Raw genomic sequence first — 18,596 nt, 5'->3', positions numbered from 1 at the left:
ATATAATATAACAGAGTCTCAGAGATAATAATTTCAGTACAATAAAAAATAAAAATAAAAAACTGACGTGGCTGAGGCGGTCATTTAAGCAGAGGTGAGGCACGTGAGAGAGCGATGCACATGACACGTGTGAGAGAGAGCAAAACAGTTACTGGCCGTTAGGGTAGTTAAATGTCGTGGTTAACTGACTTAACCAAGGTTAATTAGATGCTTAATCGAGTTGGGTAAAACATTTTTTTTGGCTATAAAAAGACGGCTGTCTGAGCTCTTCTTTGACTCAAATATTTTTTTTCTTTCTTTTACTTTCTCATACATTTTTTCAGAGCTAGAAAGAGAGAGAGAGAGAAACAATGGCATTCTCTGTGAGATGGTTCTGTATAGCCTCATTGCTGGTTATCACGATGCTTTTAACAAGCGTGAAGGCCTCCACAGAGAAAGACCAGCAGCTTGCACACTCAAGGTCTGTTCCAAAACCTTGTAGTTTTCTTCAATATATAAACGCTTCACAATCCCAAGCTTTTTTCTTCTTCTTGAAAATGCATGTGCATTGTCTAGTTTGTTTGTTACCAAAACAAAATGGAAACTTTTTCTTCTTCTACTTTGTTTTTTGATTTGATATTGACGTTCATATGTAAATGGATATGGGCATAATAGGCTTGCAGAGGCGGAGGAATTGCTTAGCTCCAAGAATGCATCAATGGCAAACAGGTCAGTATTCATATATCAGAGTAATTAGAAAGCTTTTCGAAAGTAAATCTTTTAAATGTGAGATAATAGATTATGGTAGTTGTTAACAATTTTTTCATTGGGGGTCAAAATTATAACACGTGATTAAATGTGGATACGTGTCGAGTCTTAACGGGTCGGCGGAGTGCTCTAGAGTAAAATTCAAGATCCTTTTCCCATTTATAACTCACAATTCGGTGCTGAGAATTTCAGCTTCTCTCTCAGTTATTAATGTAGATATGTCTTCATGAGTTGCACTACTTTTAGTTTTACCACACTGATCTGATGCTACATGTGGCAAACAGTTCAACCTCAGATCGGATCTGAAAAATCTGCATCGTTAGTTTCGTTATGTTAGTACTTAGTTTAGTTACTGACGTGCCCAAGATTATGTTTTTTGTTTTTTTTTTTTTTTTTTAAACGTACGAAAAACCTTTCCACACCCAACACAATTACTGCAAATGGTCAATGGTTTCGAGCAATGTGTTGGGTACTGATTGGTCTTCAAAAACGACCAAATTCAAATTAACTTTAAAAAAAAAAAATATACATATTATGAAGAAGAAAAAATGATGATGTTTGATATTAATTATTAATATATTATATATGTTGGTTATGTTCAGGTCAGATACTGCTTTGAATGAGCACGCTGTTAACAATCCAGAGGAGATAGCTTCTATGGTTGATATGTAAGTCTCTCTATCTCTCTCTGCCTCTCTTCAAATCAGAAATTTATGTACATATAATTCTGAGTTTTTATTTCATTAGAAATACAAAAATTCACTCCCTCTTATGTTACTAGTCCTCATTTTTTATATTGTATAGGTCATGTTAATGAGTGCTTTTAGGACATTTTTAATAAATTATATTAAACGTCACTTTAATGGTAAATATAAAAAACTGCCAATAAAATTAATTATTTTATTATTTTTTATAAATTTTTTTTTAAAATAATTTCTAAACTAATATTCTTGGAGCATTCTTTAACATCTCTCATATTTTATATTGTTCCTCTTTTTCTTTTCTTTTTTGTCACCTTCATTTGATGATTCCCAATAAAGAATTAAAGATGGGTCACATGACCTTCACACATTACAGCTATTAAAAAAAATGAACCCCACATGGTCCCAAGTTCAATATTCCTCTCTCTAACTCCTCATGAAACCACATGTATAGTATTTATGTGTTGAGTTTCCCGTCAAAACGATCAAGTTTTATTTTATTTTATTTTGAGAATACGTCAAAAACGATCAAGTGAAGTTACTTGTCGGGTTGAAGTTGCAAATTTTCATTTTGTCTATTTCCCACTTTTTTTCCTTTCCTTTTTGGCCAAAATAGCGCATTTTATTAGTTGTCTTGATATGTTGATTGGACTCTGGAGCCAGTCAGAATATTTCACAATTTGGTAATGGTGCCCATTAAGAGTTTATGATTGTCAATGGACCACGATGATGACGGAAAGAAAGTCGGCGAAAATGGACATTAACCACGGGATGAGAGAGAAGCAATGATCAATGTGGAATTTTGTTCTTAAGTTGACATGGGTGTCTACAATTCTTAAAGCATTTTGACTAATGCTCAAGTGTCCAAAATCTCTCATGACATATATAATTCATTAAGAATAGTCCCAAAAGGTTGGATAAGTGATTTATGTCCAATATCTCATCGATCACATTAAATCTGAAACTCAATAAACCAATAAAACTCTTACCATAACTTGTCATGGTCTTAACTCAATAAATTTTTCGTACTTCGTACTGAATTATACATTATCTTTTTATCTTTATTGAGCTATTCTTAGTTGATGTTTACAATTTTATACGGTTTATGACTATTTCTACAAGACCACATTATTTTTTGTGTTAATAGTCAAAAGTCGGAAAAATTGACCTTAAAGGTCTCCATTAAAAATACAATATATATATATATATATTTTTTTTTTTTTGGGGGAAGATTGCGAGGAATCAATTCAACCCTCCATCTCCATGTTCTCTGTTGCTGCAAACTCTTCTCTCTCAGCTTTAACTCACATGCCTCATGTCTTTGGGATGAGATCCACACGTCACGCGTATTATTAATTGCTTGTCTTTTTTTTTTTTTGGATACAATTGCTTGTCTTTTTTCTCTTTGCTTATCCAAATATATTTCTTTAACTACATTAGCTTTCCATACCTAAACCAATGTTTGTCCAACTTTGCTATTTTTTCACATACCTAAACCAATGTGAAACTCCCTTATTTATACGTTTGTATTTTCGGGCATAATCATATGATGGGAAAGAAAGCTTATGTCTCCAGTTCCTCTGATTGGATTGTGGGAGACCCTGCATGAATTTTTGGTACTAGGACTTCTTTTCGCATCACAACTTTTAAATGCCCCGACAAATTACTTATTTTTATTTTTTACTCTTAGCTTGGTAAATAAAACAAGCATTTAGTGACATATTTAACCAACTAAGTGATTTTAAGATCACAATAAATCTTTATTACACTATTTTTACAACTATCTTATATTATAAATTATAATTGTTTGTTTGTCACATTTACATGAATGAATCATTCATAATTTATTACATCAAAATTACGGCAAAAAAATTGTGTACCTAGGTTTTTTTAATTTATTTTAAAGAATTCACAAGCGAATTGCATGTCTTTAAGGGGGAATCCTACGCTTTGTGTAATCAATGCAATGCATTGAAATTCTATCATCCACCACACATGAACATGATTATTACTTTGTCGTTGATGGAGGAAAACTAACCCCCGTATCAGATTCTACACCACCCTAATAATAATTTCTGAACCAGGTGAAAAATTCACTCATCATTACATTCATCATTCATTTTGTGACTTCATATCCCAACTTGTGGGGTAGAGGGTAGTTAAATAAATCTTCCTCGCTTTTTCCAGACTGTCAATCGGCATGAAGCTCAATCCAAAACCCCAAATCACAGATCTGGTTTCATGATATCCTAACAATTTTGTTGATCCAACACACTCACACTCACACTCACACTCACACTCACCCCCACCGACACGCCGAGTACTATTACACAACACAATACTAGAATTACTATTTGTCAGTCTATCACCTTTGCATTTATTTCTTACAACCAAGTTTAGTTTTAAAAAAAAAAAAATTGAAATTCCCTATATACATACATATGATTTGATATATTGATATCCCACATTATTGACACATGGCCAACTCATGAATATGGAACAATAATGTTGTTCCACATTTATGGAATTCCCTTCTTCACAATCACAGACATGAGCGTGGTGACATGAACATAATACTAGTGATGTAATTAATTAATTAATTAAAATTATGGTTTTAATTAATTGACATTTGTTAATTAACAGGAGCATTCGTAATAGAACTGAAGGAAGGAAGTTGGGATATTTTTCATGTGGAACTGGGAATCCAATTGATGACTGCTGGCGTTGTGACCCACAGTGGCAACTACACAGAAAGCGTCTAGCCGATTGTGCCATTGGATTTGGACGCAATGCCGTTGGCGGTCGCGACGGAAAATACTACGTCGTTACTGACTCCAGCGATGATGACGCCGTGACTCCTAAACCCGGAACTCTCCGCCATGCTGTGATTCAAGATAGGCCATTGTGGATTGTGTTCAAGCGGGACATGGTGATCACACTTAAGCAAGAGCTGATTATGAACAGCTTTAAGACTATTGATGGTCGAGGTGCCAATGTTCACATTGCTAATGGGGCTTGCATCACAATCCAATACGTCACAAATATCATTATTCATGGTCTACATATCCATGATTGCAAGCCAACTGGCAATGCCATGGTTCGGAGCTCACCAAGTCATTATGGTTGGAGAACAATAGCTGATGGAGATGGTGTTTCGCTTTTTGGTGCAAGCCACGTTTGGGTTGACCACAATTCACTCTCTAATTGTGCTGATGGCCTTATTGATGCTATTATGGGCTCGACGGCTATTACCATATCTAACAACTACTTCACCCACCACAATGAGGTCATTCATTATATTCTATACGTATTAATATTACCACTATCCCAATTTATATAGGAGTTTCTAATGGAATTGGAAATTAAACAGGTAATGCTATTGGGTCATAGTGACTCCTACACAGATGATAAGCAGATGCAAGTGACAATTGCCTACAACCATTTTGGTGAAGGTCTAATCCAGAGAATGCCAAGGTACCATACCCGTGGCCAAAATTAAAGATGAAATTTGGATACTTTCAAAAATGTGGCTTCATTTTGACAAATTTTTTGGGGATTAATTAAAAAATGTTGCAGGTGTAGGCATGGATACTTCCATGTGGTAAACAATGACTACACACATTGGGAAATGTATGCCATTGGTGGAAGTGCTGAACCCACCATTAACAGCCAAGGCAATAGATATCTTGCCCCTGTCGACCCTAATGCCAAGGAGGTACTTGTCTAAACAACTAAACTATATACAGACTCATCCACTTTCATAATTTGCTTAAATTATCGATTATGAGTGGTGGGTACAAAGTGTCCACTGCTCACAATCACTTTAGCATGTTGTGGAATTGAGCGTGTCTCTTAGATTTATTCTAAACAAAACAACCAATATCTGTTACAAAATCAACTTATAACAATGATTGACAGTTAATGATTAAAACTGATATGGGCATGTAGGTGACAAAGAGGGTTAGTACAGACACAGGTGTATGGAAGGGCTGGAATTGGAGGTCAGAGGGAGACCTTATGCTGAATGGAGCCTACTTCACTCCATCAGGAGCAGGAGCTGCAGCCAGTTATGCCAGGGCCTCAAGTTTAGGGGCCAAGTCCTCTTCCATGGTTGGAACCATTACTTCTGATTCTGGGGTCCTTAATTGCCGCAGAGGCCGCCAGTGTTAATTCTCAATTTCATTATTACCAAAAAATAGAGAAAAAACTACCAAAAAGCAAAAAACGAGAGGAAAGAAGAATTACTCATTTTCTCTTCCCTGGTTTCTATTACATAGCATTACCCAGTGAGCTTGCAGCCAGCTTATTCACATCCCCATCTCTGTATTGTATTTGTTCCTGTCAAACATTTGAAAAGTGTAAATTTTTCACACATCTCAAATGGTTGTTCAGGTGCCCAAGCACCTGCCCATTTGCTTCTATACCCATCTCTCTCTCTCTCTCTCTCTCTCTCTCTCTCTTAGCTTGAAATTGTCAATTTCAGTGTGGCTTCAACAGCACAACAGAAAAAGAAAAGAAAAGGAAAAGCTGAATTGTAAAAGCTTTTGTAGTAGATAATGTTTGTTTGTCACCAATTTTTGGATTTCTGCAATTTATCATAATGCTTTGTAATAAATTAATCAGACAAATGTCTTTTTTTTTTCTTTTTTTTCTACTCATTCCCCTATATGTGCTTAATTTCCTCTGTTCTCATTGTTTAATTTAAACTAAATTTGAGCATGAGTGCAATTAATATGATGTAATTCGCTGTGTAAAAGTCTTGGCCTTCAATGCAACAAAAACCAAATTTGCAGCTATGAAAAGTTGATGTTGGGATGAGGATTGAGGATATGCCACGCTGCTAGCATGTGAGGTTAGGACTTAGGAATAACATAAGCATGTGACGCGTTCCTCACCTAAAAAACATAAGCTTCTTTGCGCCAGCCTGTGTGTTTTTATGACTTTATCCCCATGTGGATGTGCGAGACTTGCAGGAACTGAACTGAGGCATGTGGACTAGGCAGAAAGCCAGAAACACAAACACCCATCATTCCTCTCCAAAAAAAAAAAAAAAAAAAAGCACAACAATAACAACATTAAAAAAATCATTTTACACGAAATCAAGCAACCATGGACTATGAACATATGGATTCCAAAGAGCATTCCATTGGGAGAGCTAAAACCCATTTTTATGCAAAATAGATGTCACTATTTACAAAAATGAACAAGTATCCCCACATATAGAGAGCCAATATGTTTTTTTTTTTTTTAAATAATAATAATTTACAAATATTATCTAAATATATAACATGCACGGTAGCACATCTATTCTTTATTTCTTTTCTTTTCTTTTTATTTGATTTCACTCTCCTCCTCTGTTGGGCTTTGTTTCCTGGGCCTTAATTATATTCCCAAAAGTTGGTTTTCAATCCAATACTTAATAAAATTAATATTCGGCCCAACAACCTCGCTAAAAACTCTCTCTCTCTCTCTCTCTCTCTCTCAAGTTAGATTTCTGGTGGCACGGGTCACAGCTTTGTGGTGGGCTGTCAGTGTTAGTGATGGCGGGTTTGGTTTTGGGTTTGGGTTTTTGTGGCAGTGGTTGAGTTTGGTTTTGAGTTTTGATCGCAGTGATTAGGTTTGGCCATTGTTGGTTTTGAGTCTTGTTTGCTGTAGGTTTATTATTATTTTAATGGGATGAATTTTAAAATAAACAACGGATATAGGGTGTGTTGTTAAGTGGGAATGTTAAATAGATAAAATGGCTTTTTGGTGATTCAAAATGTATTTTTTATGCATTAATGGATGGGAATACTCTAACCCAAATTGGTCGATCTCCATTATTTATCTATTTGATCAGGCAATCGTCTAGCTAGATTTGCCTCCAAATAGAGGTTTTATTTAATAGTTCAGAATTAAGTTTTATGAATCTAAGGAGATGTAAGATGTCACGTTAATTAAAAATCTATTTTACCAAAAAAGGAATATTAAATTTTTTTTTAAGTGACGCGGCGCTGTATTTACATTATTTGTTAACTATCAAATTCTTACCATAAAATAAACTATCTTCGTTTTAAAACATGGTCATTTTCCCCTCTTAATAAACTCAAATTTGATTCTAAAAAAAATAATTCAAATTTGAGTGTTTAATATTGTTTATCTACTAATCTAAAAAGGGAAGAGGGAAACTTAAAAAAAAAAAAAAAAAAAAAAAACTACTTGAAAATTACCTAATTTCTTTTTCTTTTTCTTTTTTCTTTTCTTTTTTTCTTCTTCTTTTTTTTTTTTTTTTTTTGGGGGGGGGGGGAGGGGGTGGCTATGGCTCTCTATTTAGGTTTCACATTACACAAATACAAGATACACCATCTAATTTGTAACTAAGTCAGTTGGCTAGATATAAAGAATATATAATGGATGCTCATGGGTCGAGTCAAATTGGGTCTAATGTCAACTTGCCACTTGACTCAACAATACCCTGTTGGATGACCACTTTGTTGCTTGGTTCCTTGTATACATACACGGTATGGTAACCAGATAAATGCCAATCCTTAGTGAGAAATGTCCTGCTTGATATAATTTTGGAATGTACGAGTAAGTGCTAGTGTTACTTGCTTTCTATTTATTTATTTAGGGAGCATTAGTGTTGGTGGTGCTAAAAAGCTATATTACTATTTTTAGCACCACCAAATACAAAAATATGGCTAATTGGTGGAGCCAAAGCCAAATAATTTGGCTTTATAGCTACAGTGCATAGTCAAAGATGGTTGTGTATCGTAGCTCAAAGGTTAAAATATATATATATATATATTGTTGCTTATTAATATTTTAATTTTTTTTTCTTTTTTTTGCTCTTCGTTCTCCGCCCCTCTCTCTGTCTCTGCTATCTCATTTTCTCTACCCTCTCATTTTCTTGCTCTTTTCTTTTCTCAAAATTCTCTCTTTCTTCTTAAATTTTTCACTCAAATTCTTTTCTTTTTCTTCTCAATTTTTTCTTTGCCATGTGGGTGTAGGTGTGGTGGGTCATGCCATGAGTGTGGGTGTGGTGGGTTATCAACGTTGTGGTCATGTCGTGAGTATGGTGGGTCATCGTTTTCAGGTCATGCCATGGGTGTGGGTTTGTGCTGTGGTGTTCGTGGGTCTTGCCATGGTGAGTCATCAGTTTCATGGTTTCATGGGTCATGCCGTGGGGTTTGTGTGGTGGGTCATTGGCGTAGTGGTCATGCTGTGGGTGTGGTGGGTCATCGGTTTTGGGTCATGCTATGATTGTGGGTTGCTGTGAGTTTTATTTTTGTGGTTGTGGGTTGATTTTCTTGGGTAGTTGTGGGCTGATTTTTGTGGTTGTGATGGTGGGCTGTGTGAAGTGGTGGTTGACTGGTGTTGGTGGTTGTGATTATTGTTTATTGTAGTAGATATATTATTTTATTGTAGTAGATATATTATTTTCTTATGTTATTTATGTTATTTTATTGTGTTGAAAGTTAAAATAAAACCACTTATGTTAGGTGTTTTGTAAAGTGAAAATGTAAAATGGATAAAGTAACTTTTGATGGAGCTAAATATTTAAAATTATGACTCCATTAACATAAATGCTCTAACTTGTTACTTTTTTACGCTGGTTAGGTCCAGTTAACAAATAATACAAATTTATTGGATTCATTTGGGCAGTTTGGTTTTGGGCCGAACCTAGATAATTAGTAAAGAGTAAACCATAGATACACATAGTAGGAGCGGACTCGGCAAATCCAAAATGCTAATCCTAATCATAAGCCTCCAACTACTTGCTGACGAGTACTAATTTAATATTATATTATACATATCCGATAGCAAGTACTCCCCAGGCTTGTAACAGCATTGGTTGTACCATCTCATCACCAGAGTTATTTGTGCAAAAAGTTAACTAAAGGAGATGCAGCCCACACGTGATTTGCGGATATCTGAACACTTAAAACAATTCAAAGATTGGCTGTATTTAGAGATGCATTGTCATCAATAACTACATTCCAAGATAGCTGTTTTAAGAGATAGCTGTTTTAAGAGATGCATTGTCATCAATTACACAGTTTGCCAATTCCTAGAAATATAACCTTAAGAGAAGCATTAGCATCATACACTACAATTGCCTTCTTTTAACGAGGATCAGATACACAATAACATATTTTGAACTCATAATTAGATCAACATAAGGGGGAAAAAAAAAAGAAAAAAACAAAGCTCAAAATGGTGTACCAATTTCACTCCTTGTTTCTGTAGGGCTGTACAAAGCAGACCTGTTCCTTGGTCGATTCTCCTCCAACTGCTTCACAACTTCTTCCATAGTTGGTCTAACTGAAGCCACTGGAGCACAGCAACCCATTGCAAGTTTTAATGCTTGAACCAAACCCTCTTCCATGGGGCTCCTTATCCCCTTCAACACTTCCACATCAAAAACTTCCATCGTTGTCTCCTCCAAAACCGCTACTTTCACCATTGAAGGCAAATCCACAAATTCCCCACTTCTCCCATTTTTTCCAGGTTTCTTTCCTATCAAAATCTCCAATAACAGTATCCCATATGCATAGACATCCGTTCTGGAATTGCATTTCTTCATCTTTTGAAGCTCTGGTGCTTTATAACCATCAGTCTTTGCAAGTGCCACCATTTCATCAGCTACTGCCGGAATCATTAGCTTGTCAAGCCCAAATTCAGTCAGCCTGGCTACAAAAAACTCATCTACTAGCACGTTTTTGGATCTCACATTTCCATGAGTAATGGGTGCCTCAAGACCTGTATGAAGGAATGTTAGTCCTCTGGCTATACCCAATGCAATCTTGTGTCTTCGAGCCCAGTTCAGCACTGGCCTTCCTGCTCTAGTTTCTGCAGTCATCCAGAACACAATATAATGAATTTGCGTGAACACTCATAATTTGCAAAAGATAAAGACATAGGGGCACTTTGATAATCTATAGATCATCTTAAATGGATTTTGTAATTACTTTCTCATTTGTTTAATTTTTTATCTTATTATCTGTTTAAACAAGTAATGGAAAGCTTTTAAGTTAGGGTGTTTCTGGGACTAGAAGTCAAAACTGTTTGCTCCATTGCAATCTATGTTGTGTGGTGCGCCTTACGGCTCAGTTAAGTCTTACAAGCACATAATAGAAAGGAATCTACCATGAATTTGACAGTGACTCTTGGCGTGAATAATGGGAAAGACTCCTGTAAATTCATAGTACACCCTACAGGCCTAAATCTCATGACTAAGCCTAAAAGCAGATCACATGTCAAGAATTCAGAGTTCAAGCATGATATGAGGACAGAATTTCTTGCCATCATTCATTCAGAAGGATTTAGAAATTGAAAAAAAATAAAAAGAATTTAAAAGGCTTTTTATTACCATAAAATTAAAAATCATGGCTTGAGGAAAATCTATTAAGCATGTGTTGAGACTGAAGTCGCCTGGTAGTTGGTAGGAAGGTACTTGGACCTGCTTAAAGTGAGTGAGCTGTTTGTGCAGCTCTACTTGGTCTTGCCCTAAAGAGTGTTTTGGCCATTGATGGAATTCTTCTAAGATTTGGCTTAAATTAACTTGCAAAGGACTAACATGAGTTTTGGCAACCAAGCACACTCTTTGATTTTGATGCAACCCTTTAGGCATCCTTATGGTTGGTTTCAAAAACTTCAACTTACAGGTTGAATACATTTTTGCCAAGTTTGAATTGTATTAGGGCTTCTACTGTGCCAACTTATGGCACATATAAATATCCAACCAGCCTTTAGTTTCTTACACACACCCAACTTTGGCTTTTCACACGTCAGGTTTCTTGTGGTGTGCTAGAAGTAGTGAGTGAGAGAATTCTTTCGGTGTATTTGGGGTTTGGGCTATATGTTAGCCTTTGTGCTACCTTTGTATTCTCCTTATTTTCATAGAGAAAATTTCTCCTAGGCATCGCCCTGGACATAGACCTAAGGTGAAACCATGTAAATTTTTGTGGTCCCTATGTGATTATATATTCTATTTCCATTTCATATAAACCCACTAATTAACTATAATGACAACAAATTGGTATCAAGGCTTCCACTATCTCAACAAGAAGTCAAGAATCAAGTTCACAATAACCAGGGGATATACTCTTTGATTAGGGCTATTTACTGATTAAGATTGTGATCCTAATTTTCTTGATAGTGATCTGCTACTCCATTTCTATATTAAATGCCAGATAAATAGAATGCAGAAAGAAAAATGTATAATAAAAATGAACATACCATATAAAAGATCATGGAGGTTTCTGTGAGGAAGATAGTCATATATCAGGAGCTTTTCTCCTCTCTTTCCCTGATAGAAAGCTCTCAATGGAATCAAATTCTCATTGCGAATTTTTCCCAATTGCCTGATCACAGGTAAACATGAACTCCCATCCTTGCAACTGCCTTCCCTTAACAACCTCAAAGCAATGGTTCCACCATCAGCAAGCTTTGCCTTATAAATCGTCCCATAGTTTGTCTTCTCCATAACTTGCCCCGTCGCATTCAACACGTCTTCTAAGGTTAAATGCTCTCCACCTTGAAATAGAATAAGCTTCCCTTCACCAGCTCCACCACCACCACCACCACCAACACCAACACCAAAAGGAACACCACCATTTTCCTCATCTTCTGCTTCCTCTAATTCATCTTCACTCTCTCCCCTACTCTTCTTCTTCTTATTTTGCACATACCCTATTAACAATGAAGCCAAAATCACTGCTCCAGCCATCAAACCTATCACAATGCCAGCAATGGCACCAGGACTCAATCCAGAACTTCCGGTACAACTTTTCAAAGGTAACCCACAAAGCCCTGGATTGTTTCCCTCAAAAACCTCCCTACTATACTTTGATTCTCCAAAAACCGGCAACACTCCACTAAAGTTATTGTGTGAAAGATTCAATTTTTCAATGTTTAGCGCAGCTAAACTCTCTGGAATTGAACCCGAAAGCACATTATCCCCAAGATCAAGCTCTCTAAGCCCAAGAAACCGGGTTATGAATTCTGGAAAAGTCCCAGAAAGCTTGTTCTTACCCAAATCCAAAACCTGCAAATTCTTACAGGTAGAGTTTGGCAGTGCAAGTTCTGGGACTGACCCAGATAGTGAATTAGCATGAAGCCTAAGAGAAACAAGTTTGTCACACAAGTTCCATATAGATGGTGGTAAAGAACCACTCAACATATTGTAACCCAAATCAATGTCAGAGAGTGAAGAACTATAGCCAAGCTCAAGAGGGACGGTTCCACTCAGAGAATTGATGTTAACGTAGAGACTTTGAAGCATAGAGAACTCACCCAGCTCTCTAGGTAGTGAACCAGTGAGGTTGGCAGAGGGAAGCTGAAGAGAGAGAAGGTGAAGAGAAGGGTCTTTGAAGAGAGAGAGGTTGGTCGATTGTGGGGAAGAGAGGTCAGTGCAGAGCAAAGGAGTGCCATTGGAGAAAACCCATTTGAGGCCTCTCCATTGGCACATAGGCACAGTAGAGTTCCATGAAGATAGCAAAAGGTTCTCAGAGTTACCTTGCAGTGAAGCTTTGATCTTTCCCAAGAGAAGCTCAACATCTGAAGAAGCAGAAGATGAAAGAGAAGCAGGTGACTCAGACTCAGTGAGTGTAGTAGAGCCTTGAGTACTGATGAAGAAGATGAAGAAAATGTAGAGAGAGAAAAGGTTCAGAGGCGCCATGAATGAGAATGTAGCGGCAAAGAGAAAAAGAGAGAATGGAGAAAAAGCTGGTGAGAGAGGTGGTTGGGGGGGAGTTCTAAAGAGAGGTTCTCTCTTTTTTGGGAAAGCTGACACAGGGTGTTGACTATGGGTCTTTACATTGTCTAATAATTTGACGGTCCTGATTTGACTATATATATATATATATATTTTTCTTTTAACTATGAACGATTTTACTAATATATATCGTTTTCAACCATTTATTAATCAACCATTTAAAAAAATTATAAAATTACATTTTTATCTGTTTTTCAATTTTTTATAAAATTAAAATCTTAAAATAATTTATTAATAGATGTCTTAAGGTACTTATAGCCATATAAGCATTATATATATATATATATATGTATATGTATATGTATATGTATATCTATATTTTGTATGGTAAAAAAAAAAAAAAAATTTGAACCATCAATATTTTCATTGATAACACCAAAAAATGTGGCTTAAGTTATAAAACTCTTGGCCATAAAACTTAGTTTAGTGAAATATATTAAATTCTTTCATTATATTCAATTATTCGAACACATGAGAGTATTTTATTTAATTATTTTTAAGGAAAAAAAGATTATTATGTTTTGTCTATATGTTTAAATTTAATTCAAATACTTTAAGGTAGTGCACCTGTATCTAAATGTTGCTTGTGCATATCATATAATATATAATACATCATACTATGTGATGAGCTGAAAACAATATTATCAATTCATGGGTTACGGTTATTTCATGTGTAATACCAACCAGTAAAAATTGAGCTATAAGGCTTTTAACTCATTAATTTTGTATCGCTTTATGTTGCTACAACTACTTCTTCAAGAACTTAAACTAATAGCTATAGACTCGCAACAATTTTCGTAAATGCTCTGTTTGTTTTGAAATAAATATTTCCAAATGTAAAATATTTTACATGTAAAACTTTTTTAGGTGTTTGGTATGACAAACAAAAATTTTCAAGTAAACCACCAAAGCTACTAGTGCAGAAAGTTTGATGACAAGACTACTTGAACCGATAGTCAAAATAGTGTCTCCATGATTAGACTACAAAAACTAGTCCTCAAAAGGCCATTATGGTCATTGAATTACCAGCACCTATCGCCGAAACAACGGTTCCGGTTATTGAACATCCAGCACCAGTCGCTAGAGTTGCGTCTTTGGCCAGTGGAATGTAAGTCACCTAAGCAACATCATCAACCATCAAATCGATGGTACTAGCTATTTTGTCAATCGGACCGGCGACCTAGCCACCAGATGTGAGAGAGGAAGCCACTCTGTATTTTTGTAATATGTTTTACCAACTTTTTAAATGTTAAACATTTTACGGTCTTTTATAAAGAATTTCACGATAAATGGAAAATATTTTACAAATTTGACAATATTTTACATACAAAATAAACATCTGAAAAATTTAAAAAAGAAAACTTTTTTTAAATGTTTTATTTTAAAATAAACCGAATGGAAAATATATCATAATTAGCAAGTGACCAAATTGTTAATATTAAATAATATAATATGTGAAAGTTACTGTGTGTGAATCTTTTTAGTCATAATAATAAATAAATAAAAAGAAAAGAAGGTGGTCTAACGACAATGGTAGCATATTAATGAAAGCATTGGTCTATTACTAGTTTTAATATTTTTTTTTTTTTGATACGTTTTAATATTATTTTTATCTGCACGCTCGTGCTCACACTCACACTCACACTATCCTTTGTTTCTTTGGAGTTGCAGATTTCTATATTTTGTTTTCTTTTTAAGTTTGCAGTCTTTGAGAAAGAGAGAGAAAGAGAAAAAGAAACGCTTTAGTTGCTATTTGGTAAGCAACATGCAAATAATAAAAGCAATGGCAAATAGCAAAGATGCATTGCAATTGCAGTACGCTACCAACCAAACAAACAGACTTGTCCAATCAAGTTTCAAGGCAAACCCCTCAATCTCAAACTCTAACTCATTGTGACACCAGCATTTTTGACATTTGGTACTCTAAACGTTTTACCACCGCACACGTGTTCTTGATCTTTTGATCCTTGACGTCTGATCTGTCATTTCCGGCAAAGTTGATGAGGGTGCATTATTATTTGTCCTCATGCCCTTGAAATGTATATGCATTTTGGAACTATTTTGTGAGTTCTAGTGGGGCCGATTTGCTTTGTGGGTCCGTCAGACTACGAAAGCAAAGCAAAAGAAGAGAAGAAAAGAAAAAAAGGACTCTCTCTCTCTCTCTCTCTCTCTCTCTCTCTATATATATATATATATGCTCCACAGCTACCGAAAGACAATAGGAGGGCCATGAATGATCCATATCCATCAGTATATACTATACAATCTATATGTCGTTTAAAGTTCACTATTAATAATAATTATTTATTATTATACTAAAACATTAATCAATTTTTAGTATAAATGAGAATTGAATTTCAAATCTCTTATTTAATCATCAGATGTTTTATTAGTTAAATTAATTTGAACAAAAAAAAAAAATGTTAGTGATAAACCCTATACAATGAGAACTAATAATAACTTGCAAATTTTGTTGTAAATTTATTGTAAAAATTAATATACCCATAACATTACTCATGTTCATATAGATGGAGAAAGGTGGACTTTAATGGTGTTGTTCACGTGGAGTGAGATCCACCTATACATGAAAATCCAGTGGGTCTCTCACCTATACCAAATGTCATTTTCACAAATATTTAGTAATTATTTTCTGCTTTTTTAAGGATCAAATTAATATGAACCTCAACATACCATGAGAAACCCAAGTTGAAAATTTGACAATTAATAAGAGTATGCTTTGGATCTTTTCTAAATTCATGTTCAACTTTTTAGAGAGGATGATTCAGACAAGAAAACCTCATCCATTAAAGGACCTTTATGTGGACCTCAGATTAAGTATGAAAATAATTAATAAGTTGTTGATATTTGAATGAAATGATGCCCAATTGATATTTGAATATTTCCTTCTACTCTCTCTGTTCAAACTCACGCCAGTGTAAAGGAATCATTCGTTTCCTTAAACCTTCAATAATTTCATCAGTCAATCTTTTTTCTTTTATTATGGTCACTGACCGTTGTGGGCTCTGCTCTCCGGGTTCAACAAAGTGAATTTCATATTTCTTGACTTTACCTACCAATATCTCAGCCTAAGAACCACTCAAGATATCCAAAATGTCCTTGAGACTTAAAGCAGAATATATAATATAATTACTCTTATCTTAACTTAAGGGTTTGGCTTCCCTACAGTGGTTTGAGTATTGGACAGGACACAATATTGACAAGAGTATTAAAATAGACATATGTCAATTTTGTATTACATCTTGTCCTCTTGTCCAGTGGAGAGAAGCCTCACCTTTTAAAAAAGTAAAAGATGCTACAGTAAACTTTATAAAGAGTATTAGCATCCAAGGGTATAAAACTCCCAAATAGTCATTTTAGAACACTAAAATAGCTTTACATCTAGGTGTTTATGAGTAATGTTAGGATCACAATTTTTGTCACAAATTGCTTACATAGCAAGTCGTAAGTGGTAGAGTAAAAGTGGTGGGTCTACAACTCCACCACTTAGGACTTGCCATGTGCACAAGTTGTCACAAAAATTATGGTACTAGCATTTTCGAGGTGTATATATTTAAAAAAATTTACAACTTTGCTACCATAAATTCTTACTTATTATAAGATTTTACTGTAGCAAGTATTAGTTCTTTTCTTTTTTTTTTTTTTTTTTTTTTTGGTTTTTATTCTCCCTCAAAGCCACAAATCCATGAGTGTACTATACAGTCTATATATTATTATTATTATTTTTTAGGTAGTTTAAAGTTCATTATTAATAATAATTATTTATTATTATACTAAAACATTAATCAGTTTTTGGTATAAGTGAGAATTGAATCTCAAATCTCTTATTTAACCATCAGAGATTTTCTTAGTTGAATTAATTTGAACAAAAAAAAAAATGTTAGTGATAAACCCTATATAATGAGAACTAATAATAACTTGCAAATTTTGTTGTAAATTTATTGTAAAAATTAATATACCCATAACATTACTCATGTTCATATAGATGGAGAAAGGTGGACTTTAATGGTGTTGTTCACGTGGAGTGAGATCCACCTATACATGAAAATCCAGTGGGTCTCTCACCTATACCAAATGTCATTTTCACAAATATTTAGTAATTATTTTCTGCTTTTTTAAGGATCAAATTAATATGAACATCAACATACCATGAGAAACCCAAGTTGCAAAATTTGACAATTAATAAGAGTATGCTTTGGATCTTTTCTAAATTCATGTTCAACTTTTTAGAGAGGATGATTCAGACAAGAAAACCTCATCCATTAAAGGACCTTTATGTGGACCTCAGATTAAGTATGAAAATAATTAATAAGTTGTTGATATTTGAATGAAATGATGCCCAATTGATATTTGAATATTTCCTTCTACTCTCTCTGTTCAAACTCACGCCAGTGTAAAGGAATCATTCGTTTCCTTAAACCTTCAATAATTTCATCAGTCAATCTTTTTTCTTTTATTATGATCACTGACCGTTGTGGGCTCTGCTCTCCGGGTTCAACAAAGTGAATTTCATATTTCTTGACTTTACCTACCAATATCTCAGCCTAAGAACCACTCAAGATATCCAAAATGTCCTTGAGACTTAAAAGTAGAATATATAATATAATTCATTACTCTTATCTTAACTTAAGGGTTTGGCTTCCCTACAGTAGTTTGAGTATTGGACAGGACACAATATTGACAAGAGTATTAAAATAGACACATGTCAATTTTGTATTACATCTTGTCCTCTTGTCCATTGGAGAGAAGTCTCGCCTCTAAAAAAAGTAAAAGATACTACAGTAAACTTTATAAAGAGTATGAGCATCCAAGGGTATAAAACTACCAAATAGTCATTTTAGAACACTAAAATAGCTTTACATCTAGGTGTTTATGAGTAATGTTAGGATCACAATTTTTGCCACAAATTGCTTACATGACAAGTCGTAAGTGGTAGAGTAAAAGTGGTGGGTCCACAAGTCCACCACTTAGGACTTGCCATGTGCGCAAGTTGTCACAAAAGTTATGGTACTAGCATTTTTCAAGTGTATATACTTAAAAGAAATTACCACTTTGCTACCATAAATTCTTACTTGTTATAAGATTTTACTATAGCAAGTATTAGTTTTTTTTTTTTTTTTCTCCCTCTCTCTTGGTGACTATCACTCACTCTCTCCTTTCTCACCTTTGTCTTCACTCTCCTCACTCACACCCAATTTGTCGATCTCATTGTTGATCTTATTGGTTTGTGGGTTTTGATTTTGGGATGGATTTTTTATTTTTGGATTTGGATTTTTTGATCCGCTCTGGTTGTGGTGGTGTTTTATGGGTTTTTGTTGCAATTTGGGTTCATGATGGTGGTGGTGTCGGTGAATTTATGTTATGGTTTCTTT

The 18,596-nt window shown here is 34.8% G+C and overlaps 2 protein-coding genes across 2 annotated transcripts; one reads left to right on the top strand and one right to left on the bottom strand.

The window, feature by feature from the left end:
• The first annotated feature begins 275 nt into the window (after nucleotides 1-275).
• On the top strand, nucleotides 276-6,091 carry LOC112034405 (probable pectate lyase 8). The gene is made up of 7 exons (XM_024067232.2): nucleotides 276-460; nucleotides 655-708; nucleotides 1,350-1,415; nucleotides 4,092-4,734; nucleotides 4,819-4,922; nucleotides 5,025-5,163; nucleotides 5,397-6,091. The coding sequence occupies exons 1-7, from the start codon at nucleotides 351-353 to the stop codon at nucleotides 5,616-5,618; spliced, it is 1,338 nt and encodes a 445-aa protein (XP_023923000.1). The 5' UTR covers nucleotides 276-350; the 3' UTR covers nucleotides 5,619-6,091.
• Nucleotides 6,092-9,469: 3,378 nt separating this feature from the next.
• Nucleotides 9,470-13,243, bottom strand: LOC112034404 (putative kinase-like protein TMKL1). The gene is made up of 2 exons (XM_024067231.2): nucleotides 11,670-13,243; nucleotides 9,470-10,280 (listed from the first exon to the last, which is right to left on the bottom strand). The coding sequence occupies exons 1-2, from the start codon at nucleotides 13,108-13,110 to the stop codon at nucleotides 9,640-9,642; spliced, it is 2,082 nt and encodes a 693-aa protein (XP_023922999.2). The 5' UTR covers nucleotides 13,111-13,243; the 3' UTR covers nucleotides 9,470-9,639.
• Nucleotides 13,244-18,596: the final 5,353 nt, after the last annotated feature.

The sequence above is a fragment of the Quercus suber genome, unplaced genomic scaffold (genome assembly GCF_002906115.3).
Source record: "Quercus suber isolate HL8 unplaced genomic scaffold, Cork oak 2.0 scaffold_9, whole genome shotgun sequence".
NCBI lineage: Eukaryota > Viridiplantae > Streptophyta > Magnoliopsida > Fagales > Fagaceae > Quercus > Quercus suber.
This window is presented reverse-complemented; position numbering and strand designations above follow the sequence as displayed.

Bases quoted from the DNA above. Each gene is read 5' to 3' on its own strand.
- LOC112034404 (XM_024067231.2), bottom strand. From the start codon at position 13,110: ATGGCGCCTCTGAACCTTTTCTCTCTCTACATTTTCTTCATCTTCTTC. The intron at 10,281-11,669 runs GTATGTTCATTT...GGATGACTGCAG, and splicing joins CCTCCATGATCTTTTATATG to AAACTAGAGCAGGAAGGCCA.
- LOC112034405 (XM_024067232.2), top strand. From the start codon at position 351: ATGGCATTCTCTGTGAGATGGTTCTGTATAGCCTCATTGCTGGTTATC. The intron at 461-654 runs GTCTGTTCCAAA...TGGGCATAATAG, and splicing joins CAGCAGCTTGCACACTCAAG to GCTTGCAGAGGCGGAGGAAT. The intron at 5,164-5,396 runs GTACTTGTCTAA...ATGGGCATGTAG, and splicing joins TCGACCCTAATGCCAAGGAG to GTGACAAAGAGGGTTAGTAC.